The sequence below is a fragment of the Antennarius striatus genome, chromosome 2 (genome assembly GCF_040054535.1).
Source record: "Antennarius striatus isolate MH-2024 chromosome 2, ASM4005453v1, whole genome shotgun sequence".
Classification (NCBI taxonomy): Eukaryota; Metazoa; Chordata; class Actinopteri; order Lophiiformes; family Antennariidae; genus Antennarius; species Antennarius striatus.
Genome location: NC_090777.1, coordinates 4,016,431 through 4,043,888, shown reverse-complemented (window position 1 = coordinate 4,043,888; position 27,458 = coordinate 4,016,431). Strand labels below are relative to the sequence as shown.

The 27,458-nt window shown below is 52.9% G+C and overlaps 2 protein-coding genes and 1 long non-coding RNA gene across 4 annotated transcripts; 2 read left to right on the top strand and 1 right to left on the bottom strand.

Annotated features, from left to right (window-relative positions):
* The first annotated feature begins 232 nt into the window (after positions 1 to 232).
* On the top strand, positions 233 to 9,754 carry adnpb (activity-dependent neuroprotector homeobox b). Of its 2 annotated transcripts, XM_068338865.1 has the most exons (4): positions 233 to 960; positions 3,693 to 3,809; positions 4,921 to 5,013; positions 5,402 to 9,754. In XM_068338865.1, the coding sequence occupies exons 2-4, from the start codon at positions 3,702 to 3,704 to the stop codon at positions 8,411 to 8,413; spliced, it is 3,213 nt and encodes a 1,070-aa protein (XP_068194966.1). In that variant the 5' UTR covers positions 233 to 960; positions 3,693 to 3,701; the 3' UTR covers positions 8,414 to 9,754. The 2 variants fall into 2 exon arrangements, with proteins under 2 accessions (XP_068194966.1, XP_068194974.1); XM_068338873.1 differs by lacking the exon at positions 233 to 960 and having other exon boundaries at positions 2,068 to 3,809.
* Positions 9,755 to 9,859: 105 nt separating this feature from the next.
* Positions 9,860 to 11,716, bottom strand: LOC137610954 (uncharacterized). Its single transcript, XR_011038562.1, has 3 exons — positions 11,578 to 11,716; positions 10,176 to 10,250; positions 9,860 to 9,998 (listed from the first exon to the last, which is right to left on the bottom strand). It is a non-coding gene; the product is annotated as an uncharacterized lncRNA (long non-coding RNA).
* Positions 11,717 to 14,918: 3,202 nt separating this feature from the next.
* Positions 14,919 to 27,344, top strand: pard6b (par-6 partitioning defective 6 homolog beta (C. elegans)). The gene is made up of 3 exons (XM_068335316.1): positions 14,919 to 15,531; positions 16,627 to 16,849; positions 24,360 to 27,344. Exons 1-3 carry the CDS (start codon positions 15,469 to 15,471, stop codon positions 25,271 to 25,273), a joined length of 1,200 nt encoding a protein of 399 aa, XP_068191417.1. The 5' UTR covers positions 14,919 to 15,468; the 3' UTR covers positions 25,274 to 27,344.
* Positions 27,345 to 27,458: the final 114 nt, after the last annotated feature.

The following is a 27,458-nucleotide window of genomic DNA, read 5'->3' as shown; positions in this document are numbered from 1 at the left end:
AAAGCAGGAAGTGGATTTAATGGGGGGGGTGGGGGGGGTATAATTCTGCCCCTACATCGCAGTAACCCCTGTGGACCCATCCGCCCCAGCTGTGGGATCTGATCTGGTGTCAGATCGAGGCGCCCTTCAAGGAAAGTAGTTCCGGTCGACATGAACCTGAGCACAGCGCCCCCTACCGTAGGCCCCACCCACCCCCCCGGCGGTGCTGAGGCTCCGCTCTGTGTCCCTCCGACCCTCCACAGGCGGGCGGGGTGCCAGATGAGGCCACACTGCGCTTGCGCAGAAGGCGCGAGCCCCACACGGGAAGGGCGCCCGCTGTCGGCCGCTTCCCGCCACTGCTCCGCCGGGTTGTTTACCCCCCCGGACCGGACGCGGATCCACGCGCGAGCCGCGGGTCATCAAGGGGAGAGAAGGGGGGGGTGGGGGGGGCTTTAAGCCGCTTCCGCTCCAAGGGTGAATTAATTGACGGACCAATTAGGAGCTGGATCGAAGCGCCCCGCGAGGACCCCACAATGAGACTGTTTATGCTAATCGCGTGACGTCACTTCCGCCCCGTCTATTTGCGCCATTTTGGATCGCGCTGCTGCTCGGCTGGTGTGTATTGTCTGTCAGAGAATGGGCTCCGAGCTGCCGACCGCCCGCCGCCCGCTGTGAACGGCTCGACATGCCGGCTCCGACCCGACGGACGCGTCCCTGCGCCGGGCCCGACGCGGAGTGATCGCCCCGGCGCTCGGTCGGCTCCCCGGTACCGTTGGCTGGCCGGAGGAGGGGACGGATCGCCCGGACGGGGCAGTTAGACCCGCCGCCGGTTGTCGGTTCTCTCCCATGACCAGCTGCCCCCGGATCTACCGCTACTGAGACGCCAGAGTGGGGAGGGGGGGGGCAGCGCCTCCCGTCCGGTCATCCTGAGGGGGGGGGGGGCGACCCTCCACGAGCACCGGGCTGTGGACGTGAACGCAGGTAAGCGAGTTACCCCCGTTACCGTCAGCGGGGGCAGTTCGAGGCTAGCCGGGGTGGGGGTGGGGGGGGTGCGATCTGAAACCCGGATGGAGGTGGGGGGCGGGGGTCGCAAACAGCCCCGGGTCAGAACCCGGAGCGTCCGGGGGGAGGTCGGGGCAGTTGGTAGCGGTGAACGACTCGTGGTGCTGGTGGGAGGGGGCTAGCCTAGCATGCTAACTGCCCCCCCAAGTCTTTGTCAAACCCAGGGGGGGCTGGAACCCGGGGAGGGGGGGGGGGGGCAGGTGGACCACACGGGGTGTTCGAGGCGTCCGCGGATGAGAAGTGGATAATAACCCTGCCTTTGGGGGGGGGGGGGTATTTGTGGGGGGGTTCGGTTAGTTGTTGGGTCAGATCTCAAAGCTGGGTTCAGCTGAGGTTCCTTCATCCGTCCTGTTTGATTCGGGGGGGGGGGCAGGATGGTCACACCTGCAGCCCCCACCTGGGCAGCAGACAGGTGTGGGTCGCGGCCCCCCAGCGGCCCCATTCCAAACTTTTCTGGTGTCATTATGGACACGTCCAGAAGCTGGAGGGGGGGGCGGGGGTGAGTCCTTGTCCCTGTGGGGGAGTGGGGGTGAGGAGGTCTGTGCTGTGGGGGCTGTAGGCCTCCTGTCTCCTCCAGTGGGGGGGGGGGGCTGTTTTGCTCAGCAGACCAGCCTCCTATCTCCCTCCCCCCTTCTCTCCTTCCCTCCCTCCTCTTCCTCTCTTTCTCCCCCCCTCCTCTCCTTCCCTCCCCCCTGCTCTGCCTCTGTGGATTTTTCTCCCTCATTTGCTTCCTCCCCTCCCACCCCCTCCCTTTAGAGGCTATCCATCACCCCCTCTTTCTCTCACCCTTTTCCACCTCCTCACCCTCCCTCCCTCCCTCCCTCCCTGGTGTCTACCCACCTCCCTACATCCCCTCCCCCTCCACTTCCGTCACTCTGTCCTCTCTCTCCTCTCATCTCTCCCCCTCTATTACCCAGCCTCCCTTTCTCCACCCCCCATAGACTCACCCCCCCCCCCCCTTTGCTGGTCTCACTCACTCCTTCTGTCCCTCCCCTCCCACCACCCCCCACCCCCCCACTGCAGACATATTGTAGGAGCTGCTGCTGACTCAATAGGAGGCGCCATTCTGTGATGAGAGGAACCGGGGCAGACAGGCTTACATAACAGAGCTGCTCTCTAGCGCCATCTACAGGCGGTGACAGGAAACAGGAAGTAGACTCACTGGAGTACAGACAGGATGTGGAAGAAGACAGGTGGGCAGGCAGACAGGTCTGTACCAAGCTGACAGCTGGTAGATGTGACTCACTAAAAGGCTGGAACGCAAAGGTGGGACTGTGATGTGTGTTGTTACTCAGTGACCTTTGACCCCACCTCACGACGTTCAGTTGGATTATTGTGGGTGTGTCTTCTATGGAGTATCTCTGGGGTGTCTGTGGATCTGTTAGCTCAGGTAGCATCAGGTGGCTGTCCTCCTAGAAGCTAACATTACAGCGATTGTCTGTGACCTGTCGGCGGTCATGTCTGACCCGTTGGTGGTCTTGTCTGTGACCCGTTGGTGGTCTTGTCTGTGACCCGTTGGTGGTCTTGTCTGTGACCCGTTGGTAGTCTTGTCTGTGACCCGTTGGTAGTCTTGTCTGTGACCTGTTGGTGGTCTTGTCTGTGACCCGTTGGTGGTCTTGTCTGTGACCCGTTGGTAGTCTTGTCTGTGACCCGTTGGTAGTCTTGTCTGTGACCCGTTGGTGGTCTTGTCTGTGACCCGTTGGTGGTCTTGTCTGTGACCCGTTGGTAGTATTGTCTGTGACCCGTTGGTGGTCTTGTCTGTGACCCGTTGGTAGTCTCGTCTGTGACCCGTTGGTGGTCTTGTCTGTGACCCGTTGGTAGTCTTGTCTGTGACCCGTTGGTTGTCTTGTCCACTGTCCTGCTGGTTCTGGACCTGACCGGTTGGGTCATTGATGTTTGTTAGGGGACCAGGACTCCTGAATGCTGGTTGACTGGTCGCTTTGGTCAGTGCCCTGTTGTCCATCCCCTTTTATAACCCAATGGGTTCTTCAGCAGATGGGGGCGTGGGGGGGCTGTGTCCGTAGACGCAAACTTTCAATTAATGTTTCCATATTTGCGTTTCCATGGTAACAGCATCTATCTACCCAGCGGAGGCATGTTTTGTAAATGGTGTATTCGTCCTTATGCAGATGATGTGTTCATACCGTATGTTCATCGATAATTTGATCTGTTTCTGACTGAAGCTGAAGGAGGTTGTGTTGTAGATCCACGTAGGCCTATGCAGGGCTATGTAGGCAAATATTGTGAATAGTGAATATTTACGTTTGGTGGTTTGTTTGTTTTAAACCAGTTTACTTGCCGTTGGCGCCAGGGTGGGTGTTGGTTTCAGACCCTGATTGTGATGTTCCCACACTCCCATTTATGGACTCAATGACTCAAGAGCGACACCTGGTGATAGGAGTTGTTAATCCAGTGTTGGACATCACGTCGCACTGGTTCTTTAAGCTGGCCTAACATAGAGATCACCCTAACCCGAGTCCAGACGGGTGGCAGAACCACTGATGGGCGGGTCAAGTCATCATTGGGTTGACTCGTATTGAGATGTTCACCTTGATAACTTAAGAGCATTTCCTGTTTCAGCAAACTGTTTCCTCCTGATGCCTGAGCAGGTTTGTTCCCACCGATAACGTTCTTGGTGTTTTTCCATTCAGGTGTGCAGAATGTTCCAGCTGCCGGTCAACAACCTTGGGAGCCTGCGGAAAGCGAGGAGGAATGTCAAGAAGGTCCTGGGAGACATCGGCCTGGAGTTCTGCAGAGATCACCTGGAGGTGAGCGTGACCACGCCCGAGTCGTAGTGCACTAACGGTGACCCCTTCTGTTGTGACTGTGTTAACGCTGTAGCGAGTTCTCACTGTGTTTTCTGATGGGGTCAGTGTTCTTGTTTTTGGTTGCTGTTTGAATAAAGTTTTTATCAGTTGGATGTTTGTCTCTTTGTTGTTGGGTTTTATGTTAATGAGAAGGAAAGACTCTTCCCTTCAGCCCATGTGCATGCTGGTCTGTGGATCTCCGTGGACCCACACGCATTAGCAGGACGTTAAAGAGCGTTTCTGATTTATCCCACAGGTGACGGACATTGGGAATGTAAGTGTAGAGGAGGTTCATGGGAGGTGTAGTAGTTATCATTGTTGATTCATTTTCAGGTCAGGATTCCTTACATGTTTGTTCAAGAAGTTTTTATGAGGCGCTGAATTATACAAATCAGTTTCAGGTTAAAACCCAGGAGATGCTAACATTAGCACAGCTAGTTTGGCATTGAGCTAGCTCTGGCAAACAAATCCATACATGACAGGGAGGGCTAGATCTATATGTCCTCAAATACCAGCACACACCTTCAGCTTTGAGGTGCTTGTGTAGAGGTTTAACGTGTGTTTGCTGTTTGAGCGTTGGGATTGGTCCACATCAGGACAAACTGGACTTGTCTGGTCGTTGGCTTCTCGCTCAGTCAGGTTAGACGAGTTCTACGTTTAAAGTCACCTGCTGGTGGCTGTATACTGAGCTAATGTTAGCCTTAGCTCAGGTAGGGTCTCATAACTCAGGATCCAGAGTCTGATGACATCCAGCGCTGTTAGAAACGATGAAGACCTCAAACACAACGGGACCTGAAGTGGAATGAAAGAAGACATTTATAGCTGATAGAAAATAAATGGACGTCACTGTTGAAGCCAAGAACTGAAAGAAGAAGAAACCATCGTTCTCCAAAGCAGGCAGGACGTCTACGGCAGGTTGTGTGTTCATAAACGTAGTTTTCTTTATACAGATGGTCATGAGTTTGTATCAAAGGCCAGAATCCGCATCGATCAAGAGACGTTCTCAGTGTTCTGCTGATGTTATCATGATTGTTTGATTACCAGATGTGAACGGAATGTTCTTGTTCTGCAGGACTACAAAGACTACACTCCTCCAGAGGTGTACATGAAGCACACCACCTGGGAAGATGTGTGTATGTGGGAACCGTCACACACCAAAGTCCAGGTGTGTGAAACACTCATACTGGTCAGACATTAATACAGTAGGACCTCACATTATAATACAGCAGAACCTCAGATAGTAATGCAGTAGAATCTCAGATACTACAGTAAAACCACAGTAGAACCTCAGATAATAATACAGTAGAACTTCAGATAGTAATACAGTGCAACCTCCATCCAGCGGTGGTTTCCTGAAGCGTGACTTGTATTTGATTTTCACTCGTATGTCAAACAAAACTATGGACAGGGCGACTCGCATCTCAAGCAGCTCGTATCTCGAGGTTCTACTGAACCCTTTTCTTTGAATCATTGGTAACAGAATTTGTAAACATGTATGAAACTGAATTTTTTGGAGGCGGAGCTGGTAAACAAGTCTTCCTCACTGTGTTCAGGACTACAGGTCGAAGCCCTTCTGCTGCTCCGGCTGCCTCTTCTCATCCAAGTACTTCTCTGCGTACAAGAGCCATTTCCGCAATGTCCACAGCGAGGACTTTGAGAACAACATCCTGCTCAACTGCCCCTACTGCACCTACAATGGGAACAAGAAGACTCTGGAGACACACATCAAGCTGTTTCACATGCCAAACAGCGCTGTTCGACAGGGCGCTGGCGGAATGGTGTCGGGGGCCGGAGGCATCGTAATCAAAGATGGGGTCCTGAAGAGGACGGGGGACAGCGTGGAACAGGCCGTCTACTACTGCAAGAAGTGCACCTACAGAGACCCTATGTACAACGTCGTGAGGAAGCACATCTATCGGGAACACTTCCAGCAAGTAGCCCAGTCCTACATCGCCAAACCAGGAGAGAAGGCAAATTCTCAGAACGGGGGCACAGCAGGGGGTACAGAAAGTAATCACAACACAAACAATGTCATTAGCAACCAGATTTACTGCAGGAAGTGTCTGTTTGTTCCACGGACCTACGAGGCACTGGTGCAGCATGTCATCGAGGACCATGAGAGGATTGGCTACCAGGTGACCGCCATGATCGGGCACACCAGTGTGATCGTGCCCCGCCCAAAGCCCATCATCATGGTCCCCCCCAAAACTCAGGGAGACAAGACTATTATTGGAATGGGTCCAAAAGGTGCGGTCATGGCCACCACCAGGTCTCCCGGCTCACAGCAGCTGGGTCGGGTTGTCATCCCGTCCAAAACTGGGTTTAACTCCAGTCTTCTGTCCGGACTGAAACACGATGCGGTTCGGTTGAAGACTGGGGGCACCCAGTCGTTCACAATCGGCGGCCAGCAGGTGCGGGTGTCTTTGCCGGGGAACGCCCAGGTTTCTGTGCCTCAGCAGTCGCACGCAGCCAAGCAACTCATTTCCGGTGGCGGCCTCAGGGGTCCAGTCCTGGTTGGTGCGTCTTCCTCGCTCAAATCCAACCCCTTGGGTTCCCGTGTCCAGGCGGCAGCGACGACCGTGGCCTCCGTCACGGCCAAGAAAGGTGGCTCCTCGGTCATCGGCACATCCTACACCCAGAAATGGAAAATTTGCACTATCTGCAACGAACTCTTCCCGGAGAACGTGTACAGTTCTCATTTTGAGAAAGAGCATAAAGCGGAGAAAGTGCCCGCCGTCGCCAACTACATCATGAAAATCCACAACTTCACCAGCAAGTGTCTGTACTGCAACCGCTACCTGCCCAGCGACACCCTGTTGAACCACATGCTGATCCACGGCCTGTCCTGCCCCCACTGTCGGGCCACATTCAACGACGTGGAGAAGATGGTGGCCCACATGCGGCTGTCACACCCCGACGAGAAGATGGGCCCACGCACGGACTCCCCCTTGACCTTTGACCTCACACTGCAGCAGGGTAACCCCAAGAACATCCAGTTGATTGTCACCACGTACAACATGAGAGACGCCCCAGAGGAGTCGGTGGCGTTTCACGCTCAGAACAACAACACCTCGGTCTCGTCAGCTTTGTCCGCCTCCCTAATATCAGGCAAGAGGCTAATGCCTCAGCTTCCACCAAAAATACCCTCAGGGGCCTCTGATGGGGCCCCGTCTAAGACTGCCCCCCAGGCGTCGGTACCCTACAAGAGAGATGTGGGCAAAACACTGTGTCCTCTTTGCTTCTCTATCCTCAAGGGTCCAATCTCCGATTCCTTGGCCCACCATCTGAGAGAGAGGCACCAGGTGATCCAGACGGTCCACCCGGTGGAAAGGAAGCTCACTTATAAGTGTATTCACTGTCTGGGGGTGTACACGAGCAACATGACTGCCTCCACCATCACCTTGCACCTGGTGCACTGTCGGGGGGTGGGGAAGTCTCAGAACGGTCAGGATAGCCGGGCTCACTCGTCTCGACTCGGCCAGGCCCAGAGCGGCGCGTTCAAACGGGCCACCTTTGATGGCTCTGAAGCCAGCGCACCAAAACGAAGGAGGCCAGGCCCCCCCGGGGAGCGGGCTCACCCTAGAGACTGCAGCAGCTCCTCTATGTTTGTAGAAAACCCCGACGAGCCCGTAGTGCTGGCTCTGGACCCCAAAGGGTACGAGAACGAGTCGTACGAATCCAGGAAGGGTTTCCTCACGCAGTATTTCAACCGGGCGCCGTACCCCAACCAGCGGGAGGTGGAGAAACTGGCAGCCAGTCTTTGGCTGTGGAAGTCCGACATCTCCAGTCACTTTGTCAACAGGAGGAGGCAATGCGTGCAGGCGTGTGAGAGCCAGAACGCCAGCGTGTTGCTCGGGTTCAGCATGCACGAACTCTGCAAAGTGAGTCACGAGCTGGCGTTCGCTCAGGGGGGGGTGTACGAGTGCAGACGCAACAAGAGGCGGACATCCAGCGCTCGCATGGGGGTGTCGGAGCAGGCTCTCCAGCGGCACAAGGAGCGCGTAGCCGCTAACGGCGGCGCAGCACCATCCAAGCTAACGTCAGCTGAGGCCGAAGCCAGGACGGCGTCCCCCCCACCCAGCAGAGAGCAAACCGCGACAATCAGCAGCACCTTACCACAGAGAACGCCGCTGGACCTCTCCGAGCCCATCGCCATTGAGTCCGACAGTGAGGAAGAGCAGCAGAACGATGAAGAGGAGCGGGAGGAAGGCGTTCTTCTTCGTGATGAACGACAACCGACGGGAGCCGGCGACAGAACGGAGACGAGGGCGGCGTCCCAAATCGTTTCCGACCTGGACGATATGTCGGACGATGATGACGACGACGACGATGATGAGGACGATGACGACGATGATGATGACGATGACGACGAAGATGATGACGATGATGATGAGGAGGAAGAGGATGAAGGAGACCACGTAGAAAACGGTTTTGGGCCCACGGCGGGTTCAGGAAGTACCGCCTCCAAAGGAAGAGACGCCCTCCCCATCATCATCCCCAAGTTCGTCCCTTCGTCCGCCCGGAGCAGGGGTGACCCCGCCCAGCTGGGAAAACAGCAGGTGTGACCCACCCCCCCACAGGTACACCCACACTTGAGATTCATCCAACCCCAACAAATCTGCCTCGTATGAACCCACCTGGGCGTCTGAAGGAGACGCGATGACACGACTCCAATAAGCCATCTGAGGCAGGACTCGCCGAGCAGCTGGGACTCGATGTAAAGACTCGTGCGTTTGAACGCAGCTTCCCCCACTGGGGGGGGGGGACCGTCAGTTACACCAAACATAGAAGGTTTGCCTTCTGTATACTTTATTACCTTGAGAACCGGAGTTCTTAACGTTGCCACTGGACTGGTGGGCGTGGCTCAGCATTGATTCGTTGTGAGAAGAGACTTTTCTGCTGACCCGTCGTTTTTCACCGAGTTCCACTGAGACGGCTGGTGTACAGTTGTACAGTCTTTTAGACATGTTTGGGAACATGTCCCCTTAAATATTTGCTATTACCTGTGCGTAAGGTAGCCTCATGTTTTCCATTGGTATGCTTAACAATAGGTGTCGCTTTGGTGGCTGGTATTTTCCTGTATGTTTGTTTATTTTTTAACAAAACCTAGTTTCTTTGCAGAATAATATATCTATATATGAATGAGTAACAGAACTGATTTGCTTGATTAGATTTTATTTTTTTAATTCTCATCCTTGGTTCTGAACGAGTCGCAGCACCAAAACGTTTTCCTTCTGACGGCATCAAGGAGCAGTTCATCCTTTCTCCCCCCACCTCTGGATTGGCTTTCCATAATCTTTCTTTGGCCCACATGACTGACAGTAAAGCTCCATCCCGACATCTACAAAGCTCAAACTATGTTTTTAAGAGTTGTCTTCATGTGTTCTATGAATTGTGCGTATCTGTTTTTTGTTCTATTTTCACTTGAGCATTTATGAAGAATAAAGTGCTGTTGTTGTGCTTCTCACAGAACAAACGGCCATACCGGCTTCTTTTGTGCAGAACGATGGTTAACCCTTGAGTGTTTGTTTTACTCTGACTGTTGGAAACCTTTACAGTACACCCTCGCGCATCAAACGCTTGCGACTTCACCTCATCGCAGATTTTTGGTAGGCAGCCACGTGATACTGTACGCGCATTCTACTGGCTGACGGCATCCGGAAGTGCGCTATGTTCCTTGAGTCTTGGACTCACGTGAGACACAAAAGTGCTTTAAACAGTCTGTCAAAGTGCGGGAAACGGTAACAAAGGTGGTTTAATATCAGTATGGGGAGGGTTCATAAACATTTAAATTACCGTAAATAGTAAATAATGAGATAGTTTGTTGCTCTATCACATGAGGTTCCTTTAACGCATCAACCGCAAATAATGAGGGCGCACTGTATCTGCGACCAACCTGCGAGTCAACGGACTCGGAACTTCTTTCTGTAGAACTAATCAAACCTTTTACAAGGCGTTTGCTCCGGTTAGCTCATCCAATAGAGAATACCTGAAGCACTGGATTGTTAATGGAAAAAATTGTTCTCCATGAATCTGTCGAAGTCACTTCCGACCTGAAGGTCGTCTGTTTTAGAAACAGTCTGAGGTGTTGTACTCCATCAGTCGGAGGGGAATCCAGAACCATCAAGAGCAGGTTTTACTGATCCGGTCCTAAAAGCCGAGGCCACAGACAGATGTCAGCTGAAAAAATCACACTTTATATTCTAGACAGTCAACAGTTTCTGATCTAAAGCGTTAAGAAAACTGAAATTTATTTTGGAGTGGATCCGTGCTCTTCAGGTAAATCGCTCTTCCAAATTATCAACTGGTGTGTGTGGTTGTTCACACCTGTGGATACGCTGGCACCGTGTCTAGAGTATCCCCCATAAATTCAGTGGGATGGTATCCAGCAACCCCCGTGACCTGCAAATGCAGAAAAAGTGCATCAGAAGATGAATAACACTAGTGACTGGGGTTCTAGGGGCAGATAGACGTGAGGGTCAAACGACCGCTTGGCAACTGCTTTTAGGTGGAACGACTTGTGGGTAAATTGAGGTGCCCAGATTATGATGGGATTATCGATCAGTTCAAACTTGATCTGTGGTCAGGTAGAATGCTGCCGATACACCGTGAGTCCAAACCAGACCAGGTTCTGAAAACCTTTGGAACACGAATGTTTGAAACTACTGACGTGATCATGTCCTGGGGGGCGGGCATGGCTCAAGTTCTTCTGGTTTCAAGCTACAGCCTATCAGAGTTTGGGTATCCAGAAATACTAGAATAAATCCTGAGATAAACCGATTTATAATACAATAAAGTCACACTTTTGAATTGAATGCCCGTTCATGGACTCAGTCCTTGACTAGACCTCACTTTATATGAGTCAGTGCAGCCTGGAGGTGATCCGTCTGTGGTTCTGCTGAGGTTCTGGAAGCCCAGGTGGGTCTGGTGTCTGACAGGTTCTGCACAGGGTTCAGGCCCAGGAGGCGTGTTGGTCAGTCAGGAACAGAAAACCCGTTCCAGGAGGTCTCGTCGTGGGCAGACCCAAACCCCCTGGTAGGGGCTGCACTGACTCGGCCTGGATCAAACCCTGGGGACCCAAACCAGCGCCAGACTCTGGGACCTGGATCTCCAAATGAGATGCAAACTTTACCTCCATCTGAAAAGAGGACTTTGGAGGTCTGAGCGATGGTCCAGAAGGTAGGACTCCTCTGACGCTGGCTCTGGGTCAGGAGTGATTCGACACCAGGAAGGTCACTCTTGTCGTCCATTTCCTGGACACATCTGTTTGTGTTGGGGGGGTGGGGGTGTTTTCACTTTCTAACAAAACGTATATGAACTTCTCCATCACGTTCTACCAGCTTCAGGCGTGTTTCATCACATCTCTGTGTTATTTGAGGAACAGTTCTCATCTTCTTCCATCCTCATGAAGGATGAACACCTCGACAACTGAGATGTCTGAGGAGCCAGAAATAGTTCCTGGAACATCCTCCATTGCTTGGCAACCAAAATTAAGTTGCCCACCAATTTAGATGTGGGTGTCGTGTCTGTGGTGGATGAGGGTTTTAGATCAATAGATGTCCAACACGCTGACAGAAATGTTTCACTGTTCTGCTGATGGTTCATCAAAGCCTCCAGGTTCAGTATCTCCAGACGCTGAACCGCTGCAGCCTCCATCAAGGTTCACAAGGAGCAGAACCTGATGTGTGTGTGGTGTCACGTCTGGTTCTGATGGGGCGACACCACCTACCTGTGAACGGTGGGCTCCCCCAGGAGGAAGGGTCCATCATCAGATGTGGTGGGTCGCCTCCTCCTCCGTCCAGGTGTGTGGACTTCCTGTGTGTCGTTCTGCTCGCGGTCATCCATCCCTAACCGCCCTGGAATGAGGAATCTAAAATGGAGGGAAATTACCCCAGTGCAAGAGGGAGGGGGTAGGGTGGGGGGGGGGCAAGACTCTCCAAGGCTGGAGCCAGTGTTGCTATGCTGCTGTGAGGGGTGGGGGGGGGTGATGGAGGGAGGGAGGCTGAAGGAGAGAGAGGCCTGGCAGACTGTGGGGGAGGCGGAGGCCCCATCTGCAGTGCTGTGTGTAGAAGGGGGGGGGGGGCAGGCGAAGAGAAGGGGTGGGGAAAGGAGCTGGGGGAGAGTAAAAGGAGGAGAAGGCAAGTTGGAGAAAGGAGGGGAGGAACTGGTGGAGGCAGACAGGGTGGAGGGAGGGGGCAGCAGGGTGGAGGGAGGGGGGTAGAAAGATGAAGAGGAGTTGGGGGAGGGGAGGTGAAGGCAGTGCGGAGGTTGGCGCCCCCTGTAGCTGGAGGAGAGAGATTGGTCGTGTGTGTGTGTGTGTGTGTGTGTGTGTGTGTGTGTGTGTGTGTGTGTGTGTGTGTGTGTGTGTGTGTGTGTGTGTGGGCTGTTCAACACAAAGAGAGGAAGATCAGACTCCTCCTCCTCCCCAGGAGGGAGTCTGATTGGTTGAACTGGTCACAGGTCAGCTGAGCGTTTGCCCCACCTGACCCCTCCACCCCCCACCCCCCAGAATCACCTGAGTGGTGATCAGGTGAGGGAGGGGCCACAGGTGAGGGGCAGGGACACGTCAAGGTGGGCACGAGCAGAATGGAACGCACCAAGAGGCTCGTGGCGCCCCCCCACAGGAAACCAGCAGGAACCAGTGGGAGATGTTTCTCTCCGTGTGTGTGTGTGTGTGTGTGTGTGTGTGTGTGTGTGTGTGTGTGTGTGTGTGTGTGTGTGTGTGTGTGTGTGTGTGTGTGTGTGTGTGTGTGTGTGTGTGAATATTACATGTCCCTAGAGGTCATCACAATCAGGGTGCCACACAAACCAGGACAATAAGAGGAGGGTGGGGAGGAGAAGAGAGAGGGGGAGGATGGGGGGGGGGGGTAGGTGGAATAGGAGGGGGGGGAAGAGGAGCAAGAGGGGGAGGGTTCTAGAGAGACATGCAGACTAGGGGAGACAAGATGCCTCTTCTGCAGTGGTGGGCGGTGGTGGTGGAGCAGGGGGGGAAGTGGTGGTGGTGGTGGGGGGGCTCAGACAGGGTGAGTGAGGGGGGGGTTGCAGACCAATGCCCCCACCAGCGCCTCCTGCAGTCTGGATGAAGCACTAACCCGTCTGGACAGACGGAGAGACGAGTGGAGAGGAAACAGACGGCTGAAGGACACGGAGGACAGGAAGTGACACGAGACGGAATGGAAGCCACGCCCCTTTGTGGTGCCTCGTTGCATGTTCTGGTCTTGGTGTGGACCAGGACCACAGGAGGGAGGAGGCGGGGTCGTCTGAACAACTTCCTGCTGGATGTTTGTTCAGATTAGAGACAGTGGTGAGGACAGAAGACAGGAAGTGGAGCTGGAGGTGGAGGAAATGAAGATGTTGAGGTTCTCCAGGTTGGATCCATCAGAGGAACAGCCAAGTTGAGATGTTCTGGAGACAAAGTCAAAGAGAGCAGACTCTGCTGGTTTGGACTACCAGGAAAGAGGACAAGAGGAAGACTGAAGAGAAGATGGATGGACAGAGTGGGGACGACATGAGGACAGTTGGTGTTAGAGAGGAGGATGAAGGAGGTAGGCTGACATGGAGAAGGATGACACGCTGTGGAGACCCTAACGGGACACGCCCAGAGGAGAAGACATGTTGTCTTCAGCTTGTTCAGAACAGACTCAGTTATTCAGAAGTTTTTTTAAATCTAGAACTGAATCCAAGACCTCCTTCCCAAAGCTCTGGATGGGCTGGACCCAGATCTACACCTACACAATCTAGATCTGATTGGTCCGTCTGTATGTTCTCCAAATACATGCAGTTAGATTTCAGCAGAAAAACATTATTATGGATGAGTCCATGATGATTCCATCTCTCCATCCATCCATACTGGGTAAGCTAACAGTGTGATATCTCCGGTTCTACCCCAGTTCTTCACAGGTCGATGTGAGGCAGGTGAAACGTGGGGTTGATGTCTCCATGTTCTGTTTCTGGTAGATGTTTGTGCCACAGAACCTCAAACATCTGGTTCAACATCCCAAGTCTGGAACGTTCAGAAGGTCTGCAGGAAGTAGCGTCTGTTCTTCTTAAACCCAACCGTCAGCAATCAGCCTCCGACTCCAGGTGAACGTCATCATGGACTCATAGAGACCCAGCAGGCTGAAGGCCTACAGGTGGAAGGAGGAGGAAGACGAGGATGGAGGAAGACGAGGACGGAATGGACTGAGATGGTGGAGCAGCGTTGCTCCCATTGGCCAGTCCTCTGCTAAGTGATGACGTGATTGGTTAGACCTCCATTAAGGGGTCAGTCTGCCGCCAGGGGGAGCTGAGGGGGTGAATGTTTCCTCAGGTAGAACCAAACACAGGATGTGATCTCACCTGCTCCGGGTGGTGTGACTAGAATTTAATTATAGCGTCAGATAAAATGCTGCTGGAAGGAGATGGAACATGAACTAATGACCTGTCATTATTTTATTAGACATTAATTTGTCTGCTACTGTCACACAATGCAAACGGCAGCAGCTTGTATGACTTTCGGCCAGAAGATGTCGCTGTGCAATAAAAAACTGTCTCCTCTGACAACGTTGACTATGGAACATGTCAACAATGTTTGTATAGTGCGACCTCGCATATCCGCGCATCAAACCTCGCGACTTCACCTCATCGCGAATTCTTGGTAGGCAGTCATGTGATACCGTACACGCAATTCTATTGGCTGACGCCATCCAGAAGTGTGCTCTATTCAGTCTATCAGAAAAGATAGATAGAAGGTGGTTTAATATCAGTACGGGAAGGGTTAATAAACATTTAAATTACTGTAAATAGTAAAATAAACAGTTTATCGCTCTGTCATGGAATTCGTGATTGGCGTGTGGTTCCTGCGAGTAACGAGGGCGCATTGTATTTGATATAGTAGGAATGAATTTGAAATACTAGCTGTAAACAATATAAACATTGTATAAATCATATCATGTGATTAAGAGCCATTCAAATAAAAGTTGATTGATTAATTCATTAACATCTAACATGACAGGATTTTAAACATTCATATTGTGGTTTTTAATTTAATTTATTTATTTTATTCCTTTCCTCAGCCTAATTAGTCCAAACACCAACATTCTTATAACAGAAATAACAAGACGTGAAGTTTCCACATTTGTGTCCCAAACACTTCTCATTTCACAACAACCACTAATGTGGCTTTAATGGACACGATCGATCTCAAATTAATTATTCATGTTTTCTGAATATTTAATGATAATGTGATTTAATGTGTAATACTAATGAGCTGTGTTGGGACGGAGTTACAGGACTTTTATTTTGAAACAACAAGCTGTCTTTTATTTTGAAGTGTCGCCAGTGTCCACAGAGAGGGAGACAGGCAGGGGGCGGTAGAGAGCTCGAGCCCCCGCGCCCCGGTCACTCGGTGCTCCGTCGGGCTCGCGCGTCATGAGTCGTGCTCGCGCGTCGCGAGCGGACCGAAGTTTCCCGGGTGATCTCGGTCCGTCGGCGCCGCCGTCGCGTTCTTGTGGAGACGACGCGAACCGCCGGACGACGTGAGGCGGCGGGACAGGCGGTGTTACCCGGAAGACGACCCGGACGCCACCTGCGGGATCCGGAGCGGGGCGAGCCCCCGGCGGCGCTCCGCCGCGAGAGAACCATGAACAGGAACCAGCGAGCGCCGAGCAGCCGGTCCCTCAGCGCCGTGGAGGTGAAGAGCAAGGTGACGTTCCGTTCACGGGCTTCCTGTCGGTACCGGGGCTAATCCAGCCTGCTAGGTGGCTCCGTGTCAACTATGACGTCACACAACCCACACCGACGAACTCAAGTTAGCCCGCGTCGGTTCCGCTGACCGGGAAAAGTTCCGTTTACCCGGTTTACCGGTGACGAGTACCGTCAGAAGTTTAGAGCCGGGTCCTTCAACATGGAGGGCACCGTCTGCCGGTCCCCTGCCCCGGTCCGCTGGTCCACTGGTCCCCCGGTCCTCTGGTCCCCCGGTCCACTGGTCCTCCGGTCTGACACCAATGTTGACTCAAGGTTCGAGTCTCGTTTCCGGTTTCACTATGACCGCAGTGCTAGTTTAGGTAGTTACGAGGCGGGTGTGTGTGAGTCACGTCCCCCGGTGGGACGCTTTCAGAGCTTCCGGTCCTGCAGGTGTCACGCGACCTGCCTACAGCTGGGTGTCCCCCACCCTACTGGGTACCGGTCCACAGGAATGGGATGTGGGTCACGAGGTGATCAGGGGTCCTGGTTGGTGGGTCGGTAGGGTGTGGATCACCAGGTGATCGGGGTCCTGGTTGGTGGGTCGGTAGGGTGTGGATCACCAGGTGATCGGGGTCCTGGTTGGTGGGTCGGTAGGGTGTGGATCACCAGGTGATCGGGTCCTGGTTGGTGGGTCGGTAGGGTGTGGATCACCAGGTGATCGGGGTCCTGGTTGGTGGGTCGGTAGGGTGTGGATCACCAGGTGATCGGGGTCCTGGTTGGTGGGTCGGTAGGGTGTGGGTCATCTTTTGTCAGCGCTGGGCAACAGTAACCATAACTTCTGCTCATCACCGGTGGGATTTTATGCTCTGGCAACTCAACAGTTGCCCAGATTGAGCCTACGTTAAACCTACATTGAGCCTACATTGAGCCTACACAGTCATTGGTGTTTGTCATGAACCAGCGGTGTGTCACATGTAGCATGTTAGCTTGTCCGTGTGGAGGCTGTTACTTGTGGTCCACATCCCTGCGGTTCGTGACCGTTGCGTTCTCTTAGCACACGTCTGTTCGTACGTCATGGGTTCTAACGTGTCCCTGCTCTTCTGCTCCATCCCAGTTCGGCGCTGAGTTCCGTCGGTTCTCGCTGGATCGCTCCAAGCCCGGCCGCTTCGATGAGTTCTACGGCCTCCTGCAGCACGTGCATCGCATCCCCAACGTGGAGCTGCTGGTGGGCTACGCCGACGTGCACGGCGACCTGCTGCCCATCAACAACGACGACAACTACCAGCGAGCCATCGCCACCGCCAGCCCTCTGCTGCGGCTCTTCCTGCAGAGGAAAGGTAGGGGGCGCTGTGTGCAGGGCGGTAACAGCGGTCCACGCGTGAACCCATGGTGCCGTGGTGCGTGTTCTAAAGCTAGAGTTAGCTTCAGAACAAAACCACGCTAGTTAGCTCTAGACCTCCTGACTCGCCGTCAGTTCTGTAATATTCAACACCTGTTGCATGCTGGGACGTCTGCTGGCGGGGGGACGTGTGCGCTGTGCTGTGTTTAATCTGTCTGGCTGTGCCATATGACCCTGAACACGCTACACGCTAAGCCACTTTGTCAGGAGGATTAGTGAGTTCACTGTGCAGCGCAGCACGGGACTGTTTGAGTTCCAGGCCCAGACACGCCCCCCTGGAACACATGACAACACCCCCAGACCTCCAGACCCCTACCCCCAGACCCCTACCCCCAGACCCCTACCCCCAGACCTCCAGACCCCTACCCCCAGACCCCTACCCCCAGACCCTGTACCCGCAGTGGCCCGTCAGTTTGTTTCTGCTCTTCTTGGTTTTAATGTTACTTGTTTATGTTTGGACTTGTGTGTGTGTGTGTGTGTGTGTGTGTGTGTGTGTGTGTGTGTGTGTGTGTGTGTGTGTGTGTGTGTGTGTGTGTGTGTGTGTGTGTGTGTGTGTGTGTGTGTGTGTGTGTGTGTGGGTTCACCCATTGGTGTCCATGTGGTCTGACTGATGTTGCTGTGTTGTTGTGGTTTCTGAATACAGACCATGTTGTTGTTTCTGAGCCAGTCAGCAGGCATTAGTGAACAACGGTGAACAACACACACACACACACACACACACACACACACACACACACACACACACACACACACACACACTCACCAGCTCATCTGTGAACAATATGGTGATGACGGCTGAGGGCTCCACTGTTTACCGGTTGCCATGGCAGCAGTGAAGAGGCCAGTTCATAGGTGGATTAAAAGCGCTGGAGTATCTTAAAGGCTCATGGGGGCTGCAAAGCATGCTGGGAGGAGTGCTGCCAGAAAACAAAACTGATGTGGTCTGTTCTTCTTCTGTGGTTTCAGCAGCTGTTAGCGGCGTGACGGCCTGATGCTTCCTGCTGGTTGGCATGGCGACAGATGGATGAAACCAGCTGCTGGTTTGAAATCTGTCAGTTGGTTAAGGTTTATGGCTGCTACTAACCAGCTGCTAACTGGATGCTAACCGGCTGCTAACCGGATGCTAGCCGTGATTTCACTAGAAGAACCAACCGCTGATCTGTGGTTACTCTAGTTTACTAGTTTCTATCAATAGTTCTCATGTGGTTCTCCTCTGGTTCCGTGATGGGGACTCAGAGCGCTGGCTGAGCTGTGATTGGTTGACCTGGAGCAGGTGGTCATAGTGAGGACCTTCAGCAGATATTAACATGTTTTCAATGGAAAATCAACCGATTGGGACAGAAACAGGCGTGTTTGTCCAACTGATGGAGTCACAGATACACGTGTGTGTATCTGTGACCCCCCCAGGACCCCCACAGGACCCCCACAGGACCAGCTGGAGGTTCCCTCTGGAGCTCCAGTTCCCCACAGAACATGAATTAGTCCCTCGGATGTGGGGCGTGATGAAGAACCCAGGAGTGGTGGTGGGACACGGAGAGGAGGAACCTGATCTGAGTGGAGGGATGAGGAGTAAACGGCATTGGGGAGGGGGGGGGGGCAGAGAGGAGCAGTGTGATAGGAATGCATGAGAGAGAGGATCGTATTAGTGCAGCAGGAATGCAGATTGAGGCCCAGGCTGGGGGGGTAGGAAGAGAATGAAACGTAGAGAGAGATGGATGAAGGGTGGGGGGGGGGGGGCAGGAGGCATTCTGGGTGGAATGTGCCTCACCTCTGGTCAGACGGGGCCCTCGACCGGGCCTGGACCCCAGAACCTCCTCCATCCACAGGAAGGAGCAGAGGAGCGTTTAGACGGAGAGCAGCGCCGCCTGGCACCAGAACCCAGAGGGAGGGGGGCTGACACGGAGTGGAGTGGGGGGGTCGATCAGGATAGATGAATGGGTAGAGGAAGTGGGGGGGGCTCCGCAGAACTGGCTCAGAAACCTGAGCAGGGAGCAGCGGTGGAGGGGAACCGATTGGGAGGAACGTGATGGAACCAGATCACGTGACCCCGCTGGACTTTGACCCTCGTACCTGACAAGTGTGCACGCGCAGCGTCAGGTGGTCATGTGATCGCTTCACCTGGACTAACAGACTGGTCATAAAAGGCTGGATTGTGTGGAGCAGGACTGGTGGAGGCCACGCCCACCGTCGCCAAACGCTGAGAATGTTCCAGACGCCGAGAAGAAAGTGTTTTTTTACCTGAGCGCAAACCAGCCTGATCAAGCCGACACACGTCTACACGGTCCTGTCCTCCAGAACCGGTCTGACACCAGTTCTGATGTGAACAGGATAACTAATTCGCTGATCGGTGGCGTTCTTTAGCGTGTTTACCCTGGCTAGCTGCAGCAGGCGCCGACATGCCGCTGAATGCTATCGGTTCTACTTTGTTTGCTCTCTATCGGTTCTTCATTCACATTGAGCCGTGAAGCTTTTAGAGCTGTGCAAACCAACAATCTCATGTTAATCTGAAAGCAACACACACACACACACACACACACACACACACACACACACGGGTTGTGTTATGCAGTTTATAAGTTTTGTTATACCGAGGCTGCTGCAGGATCCTGGCTCAGTTCGTCCGTGTCAGCACACAACGGACAGGGTCTGCTGGTGGTTCAGACCCCCCAACACCTCAAATCAGTAATGCCATCACACCTTTCATTGGTTTCACAAGGGTCCAATCAGCTTTCAGCTCACCTGGCCAAGGGGATGTTTCTCCCCCGGGCTTCGTTTATCCAACCAGATCGAGCATCTTCACCCCAGACTGACCCCCAGGTCCACTAACCCGGACTAAACCCTGCTTCACTGTCCTCCACTCGCCCCCGCCCAAAGCTGGAGCCCCGCCTCAGGCCCAGTCTGAGCCCCAGTGAGTCCTCCACTTCCAGTCCAGTCTGCAGGCTCCAGTCCCCCACCGGCCGGCCCCCCTACCAGGGCCACATTAGTCTGAGTCCTCTCATTCTGTTCCAGTCTCCAGTGATGGGTGTTCGTGTCGCCACGGTAACAAAGCAGGACTGATTGGTGTCATAGATAATTCATGACATCACGGCAGAGTGAATTATGGGCATTGGAGTCATGTGGGGTTGTGTTGCTCCAGCTTACAGACTGCTCCCTGAACGCCTCCCAGCGATCGGTCTATCGTTGTCCTGCCGCCCTGCCCTTTCAGCTCTCTCACCTCCACCCCCCCCTTCCATCTACCCCCTTCCCCCCCATCTCTTTATCAGCAGCATTAAGGCGTTTTTATCTGGGTTGTGCTAAGAAAGTATGTTCAACACTCCAGGAATAGTAACCCTCCAGGAACCACCGCTCTGAAGGTTTTATCTCTCTCTGTCTCTGTCTCTGTCTCTCCTATCTCATTTGATGCCTTCTGTTTTACTCAGAACCTGGTTTTTCTCATTATCACAATTTTACAAACACACACACACACACACACACACACACACACACACACACACACACACACACACACACACACACACACACACACACACTCCGTTCCGTGTCAGGAACGCTCTGGCACCGCTGCTGTGAACAAACAGACTGTTTCTAGAACAACCTTTAGCTGTGTTTCTTCTTCTATCTTATTTGCTCAAATAGTTGATGATTTCTGATTGGTTGCTGACGTGTGATGTCATGGTCAGCGTTTCTAAACAAATGAGAGCTTGACCACACGGTTCTCCATGTCCATAGGTGTGTGTGTGCTGTGACCCTGATCAGAGTTAAAACTAATAGTTCTAGTCCTGCCAGTGTTTTAGGAGCAGCTGCAGGGGTTGCTGTGTTGGTTGTTGGTTGTGTTGGTTGTAGGTTGTGTTGGTTGGTTGTGCTGGTTGTAGGTTGTGTTGGTTGTAGGTTGTCTCGGTTGTTTTTGGTGGTGTTGGTTGTGCTCACTGTTAGTTGTGTTGGGTGTTGGTTGTAGGTTGTGTTGACTGTAGATTGTGTTGGTGGTAGCGCTGGTTGTTGGTTGTAGGTTGTAGGTTGTTGGTAGTGTTGGTTGTGTTGATTGCATTTGATTGTGTTGGCTGTTGGTTTTGTTGGTTGTGTTGATTGTTGGTTGTGTTGCTTGTTGGTTGTGTTGCTTGTTGGTTGTGGTCGTACTCAGCCCTCCCTCTCTGCTCCTTGCTGATGTTGTTGGTTGACCGTCTGGGGATCAGGTTTCCTGACTCAGCGCCCAGCAGGAGTAGCACGAAGCAGTGGCTGCTGGCGTCATTGTTGTCAGGGATCATCAGGTTACAGGGAAAGCAGGAAGGCGTCGTCCTGGTCCTGGTTCTGGTGGTAGCGGTGTGGAACCTGGGGGACGGTCAGGGTCAGGTCAGGGTGATGGAGCAGGTGGATCAGGGTCAGGGTGATGAAGCAGGTGGGTTGAGGTCAGGGGTTAAGGTGGGCCACACACACCAGTGACCGGCCTCGCTGCCTGGCTGCTCGGGGTCCCGGTGTGTGTTGGTTGGATTTTCTCCTCCGCTGCTTCACTTCCTGTGCTCCTCACTGACTCCATTCACAGTGGGAAAAGCCTCCACTGCTTAGCTGGAGTAAGGGGCCCCCACAGAGCCTGGGCCCCCACAGCAGGCCCTGTGACGTGGTGTGACACTGATGCACCATGACTCACCAGAGACTCAAACAATAAGGTCCAAATCAAAGCAGTGGATGCTGGGATGGATCCCGCTCTAAAAGCTCCTACATTACCCATAATGCTACCCGTCTGTGGTTTGTGTCAGGCTCTCCAGTCCAGACATTTAGATGTTAGCGTGGGGTCGGTTAACAGCGTTAGCCTGTTGATGTGTAGCGTTAGCAAATCAGCTGAACGAGCCCCAGTGAGGGATTTGAACAATAACAACCTGCCTCTGCACTTCCTGTTGGTGACGTGTGTGTCCCTCTACTGAACGGGAGTAATTTAAGACCAGCACACCTGAGTCACCACACCTGAGTCATGCATGATTTACACATGGCAAAGGTGGGGGGGGGGGCAAACACCAGAGAGCAGCTTTCCCTTTCTGAGTCTGTCTGGTTTCCTGTTACTTGTGTGACCCGGTTCACTGGTTCCTGTCCGGTTACCTGCGTGACCCAGTACCAACCTGGTTCTCCTGTTCCGGTTCTCTGTCACTAACAGCTGGACTCTAGCTGAGTCGGGCCCACAACCCTCATGATTGGTTCCATTCATCTCCTGCAAGGTGAGACCAGTGTAATCAGCCGTTGGTCCAAGCTAGTGAAACAGGGTACACTCTGGATGAGACGCCAATTCCCGCCAGGTCCACAGGTAGACAAACAGACACACCAATGGGGAGGGTTCCTGTTTTCTCCTGCAGTGCGTCCTTCACTGTTCTGTGATTCGAGAGGTTTTGTGGTCGCGTCCCTGCGGTCGGAGCCCGTGTGCACACACACGGATGGGTCTGCTGACACAGGAGGAGCAGCGTGTGTTTGTTTTGTGCGTCCCCTCAGGCCTGTGGGGCGGCGCTCATTAGCGCCGCCGTGTTTCCGGCCTCAGCGCTCAGGCGTGACGACTGGAGGTAAACATGAAGCCACATCCGTGTCTCACGTCACGCCTGCTCGCACACGCGTGTCCGTTTGCACATGCTGGCTCCTGAGGGCCGGTGGGCTCCTCTTCCTCCACCCTCAGGCCTGCTAACAGCTCAGATGATGATGATGATGTTCCATGTGACCCTGGCCTATCAGATCCAAGCCGGCTGAGCCGCAGCAGAGCCTCATGGGAACTGGAACGCGAGCCTGCCTCTTGTTCTCCAGACAGTTGGTCCTTTGTTGTGGGTTTAGGGCTGGGGAGGGGAGTGGGGGTGGGGTAGGGAGGGGAATGGGTGGGGGGCACACCTGAACCTGACAGTCTTCGCCAGCTCCCAGAACGGACTCCTGGTTCCACTGACAGGGAGACGTTCTTTGTGTAGTCCAACTAGAACCCTATTTATAGAATTGACCGGAACCCTATTTATAGAATCAATTAGAACCCTATTTATAGAACCGACCAGAACCCTTTTAATAGAAGCCTTCATCTAAAAACAGAACCTCGACAGTGAGAATCAAAGGCTCTGAGCAGCAACAGGACGATCTGGTAGAAACAGACAGTGTTAATATTTAGCTGTAGTTAACCATTACAGAAACAAGGTCCGCGTTCTGCCCGTTACCGGGCCGACCCACACCCATGTGGACGTCACTCACGCTGGTTAGAGTCCACTTCCTGTGTACTTAATGGACTTCACCCAGGGCGGGTGTGTGTGGAATCCTGGTGACTCACCCCCCTGGAATGTGTCCACAGTGTTCTGTTGGCGTGTTGGGTCTACCTGTGTTCTGTTGGCGTGTCGGGTCTACCTGTGTTCTGTTGGCGTGTCGGGTCTACCTGTGTTCTGTTGGCGTGTTGGGTCTACCTGTGCTCTGTTGGCGTGTTGGGTCTACCTGTGTTCTGTTGGCGTGTCGGGTCTACCTGTGCTCTGTTGGCGTGTTGGGTCTACCTGTGTTCTGTTGACATGTCAGGTCTACCTGTGTTCTGTTGGCGTGTATCAATCAATCAACTTTTATTTATATACCACTTAATCACATCTGAAGACATTTCAAGGCGCTTAACAGATAGAAAGTCAACAATGCCCTCCAGAACAAGCATAAGCGATGGTGGCGGGGAAAAACTCCCTCATTGAGGAAGAAACTCTGGGCAGGACCCAGACTCTGGAGGGCGGTCATCCGCCTTGACCTGTTGGTTGGGAAAAGAAATACACTGGGGACAGAGATAGGTCAAGTAACAGAGAAAGAGAAAGTGACAGAAAGGCCAGTTTGAGTATAATGTCCATAGTGAGCTGTCGCTGAATTGGGGGCGGGATTTCCAGGCCTTTGGATATCCTGTCTTCCATCAGTGTTCCCCACCTGTCAAACAGTGTAGGGTCTACCTGTGTTCTGTTGGCGTCTCGGGTCTACCTGTGTTCTGTTGGCTTGTTGGGTCTAGCTGTGTTCTGTTGGCGTCTCGGGTCTACCTGTGTTCTGTTGGCTTGTTGGGTCTACCTGTGCTCTGTTGGCGTGTCAGGTCTACCTGTGTTCTGTTGGCGTGTCGGGTCTACCTGTGTTCTGTTGGCGTGTCGGGTCTACCTGTGTTCTGTTGGCTTGTTGGATCTACCTGTGTTCTGTTGGCTTGTTGGGTCTAGCTGTGTTCTGTTAGCGTCTCGGGTCTACCTGTGTTCTTTTGGCGTGTCGGGTCTATCTGTGTTCTGTTGGCATGTGGGGCCAGACATGCTGAGAATGCGCTGCTGCTTGAAGCTGCATGATCTAACCCGTGTCATCCTGAGGCGTTTGAAGCTCATGTTCTGTTCCTGGAGAACCTCAAGCCTGTGTTGACATCTTGTTCTTCTCTTTCTACCGTTTCCTCCTTTTGTTTCTCCATCACTTCTCTTTCTGTACTTCCTGTATCTGTGCTTCTGCAGAGGAAGCTGACTACACGTTCGGTACCAACTCGCTGACCAGGAAGAAGAACACGGTTCTGTCCGCGGTTCTCCTGAGGCCGGACGCCAGCAGGAAGAAGCCGCCTGTGATCATCAGCCTGCCGAAGGACTTCCGTCCGGTGTCGTCCATCATCGACGTGGACATCCTGCCAGAGACGCACCGGCGCGTCCGCCTCTACAAACACGGCCAGGAGAAGCCTCTGGGCTTCTACATCCGCGACGGCTCCAGCGTGAGGGTCACCCCCCAGGGCCTTGAGAAGGTCCCGGGGATCTTCATCTCCCGCATGGTGCCGGGGGGGCTGGCGGAGAGCACCGGCTTGCTGGCCGTCAATGACGAGGTGCTGGAGGTGAACGGCATCGAGGTGGCGGGGAAGTCGCTGGACCAGGTGACCGACATGATGATCGCCAACAGCCACAACCTCATTATCACCGTCAAGCCGGCCAACCAGCGGAACAACGTGGTCCGCGGTGGCGGAGGGGGCGGAGCCACGTCCGGCAGCTCGGGACACTCTTCAGACAGCGGCGCCAGCTACTACGGCTACTCGTTGCAGGGCGCCGCTGCCTCGCTGCCGTCGCACATCATCCAGAACTTCCCTGTCGGGGAGCTGGAGAGTGACGAGGAAGACGAGGACCTGGTCATTGAGGCCGGAGGCGAGGCCGAACCCATCAGACGCGCCCCCTCCAACTACAGCATGCCCCCACTCCCCCGGTACGAACCGCACCTGAACCTCCGCACCACCGCCGCCCCCTCCCCCCTGTCCATCAACGCCAACGGGACCGTGCCAGGAAGCAGTAGCAGCGGGTCGCTAAGCAACGCCACGGCAACGACGCCATCCCCGGACCGGGGGAGGGACAGGCGGAACCTGGAGGAGGACGGTACTGTCATCACGCTGTAGGCTGGGTACACTGGATACACACTCACTTGACGCGCCAGTACAACGGGAGCACACACACACGCGTGTGGATGCCATCATGACGCTGACGCGTCAAACAGCCTTTGACACGACCCCGTGTGGGGCCACACCTCATCTGGTTGCGTTGGGACTAAAGGTGCAGCGGGGGCGTTACACCACTAACCTCTTGTTCTCTCCGTCTCCACCGGGGGGCAGACGTGAGCTGCTGATCACACTGAACGACTTCATTCCAGCGCTGGTTGACAATCCGAGGGTGTTTTTGCCTTGTCACCCGTCACACCGCCTCTGTGGCCGCCGCCCCCTCCCCCTCAAGGTGACCACATCATGTGACTGTCATACCGTTTGGTGCGTCACACTCAACGTGTGAGTGTAATACTGTAGTTTTCACTGAAACCGCGTCTGAAACACGCCACACGCTTCTAACAGTCGTGACGTTGTTCACGAGTGACGAAGGGTTTGGATGAATCTCCTCCAGAGGAAACATCCGAACTCTTCTGTGTTTCATCTCGTCTTTGTTAAATGATTTATCTCACCTGTGACCGTGGGAACATTCCCATCTTTGGTGTGTCACTACAGGTTCACCTGGGCTCACATCGTCTGGAGTCACGTCGTTCTTGATGGTCCATCGGTTTTCCGGAAAAATCCACGGAAAAATAAAAATCGAGTGTCATTTTACTAGACTTTACATCACAAATACTGGAATCATGAAATCACTAGTAAACCGTTAACAACACATAATATCATGTTACTGTACAATAAATTAGAATGAAACATATAATATCTTATTATTAGTTCATAGCAGCCGTCGTGACCCACAATGAGGTAGAAGCAGCTGAAGACGAGACTATATCAAAAAATAAAATGTAAATGTTTCTCAGCTTCAAATGGATTAACTAAATATTATTAAAATACATTCATTAATAAAGTTCAGTACAGAACAGGGAATGGTTATCTTCTATGTTCTCGTAATGAATGTAAACCAGCGACTGTGGGCTGCTAGCACAGCGCTAGCTGTGCTGTAGCCCTAACAGCCTAGCGCTAGCTGGACGTTGGATTTCAAACCCTGTGAAACCTGTGGCTGGAGCCGCTGCAAGACAAGAATGTTCCTCCTGTTACCACAGATGCATGATGGGAGTCGGGGCATAACTGTTAGCCTGCTGTTTCACGTTTGTCACTTCCTTGACATCACTGCAGGCTGGGAAAGCAATCCTGGGCCGATATTCAATAAATATGATTGGCTAATGACACAGGAAGTGACTGCATGAAGAATTGATCCGTTTCTGTCCAACACAGGAACATTAATGTGGTGGTTTCTAATTTATTTCTATAAAACGTGTCCCAGCGGTACGGTGGTGCTGGGTTCCATCCCACCCTGCAGGAGGTCGTAGGTTCAGGGCTCTGCGCTCACTTCCTCCACATTCTGTCCGGTACGTCTGCTGCTGCTGGTTCTTTCATTCCCACAGTAACCCGTCATGAAGGGCGATGATTGGACGACTCCTATAAATCAATGCTAGATGATTTCCTGCAGCTGCATTATTTATTCTCTAATCACACGTCAGCATCCCATCTTTCTTTGTACACACGTCATGACTTTATTTTTATAACCATGTTTTATGTGTTGATTGTTATGATGATGAATCTCATAGATGTAATGTCAGGTGTGTTAGTGGGTGATTCCACTCTTCTGGCTAAAGCTACGTGTGAACTGAAGTTCTATTTTTCCATACTGTGAATTCTTTTATTTTGCGGGACAGAAACGTTTTATTAGCACGACTTCAAAGCTTTGTGTCCAACTTTTTGTTCAAGTGATTGATTTTTTTTTTTTTAAATTTTTGCCAGATAAATCCTACGGTATAGATTTGTAATGAAGATTGTCAGTATTTTCATAAAGATGCTCTCTCTCTCTCTCTACATATATAATATAATGTACATGTTTTTTATCACATTATGAAAATGTGTGAAGATTCAGCCGGAGATGTTTGAATGATCTGATGTACACCTGTAATTGCTGTTTGGAGGAGCTGATGAAATAAACTAATATGTAGTGATCCGAGATGCTGGTCTATCTTTAAAAGTGCTACATGTGGAATCTGATCTCCAGTCATCTTTAAGCTAGTTATTTATCCTTCCTCATAAGCAAAGTGAGCTCAGATCCAGGGTTTGTTTA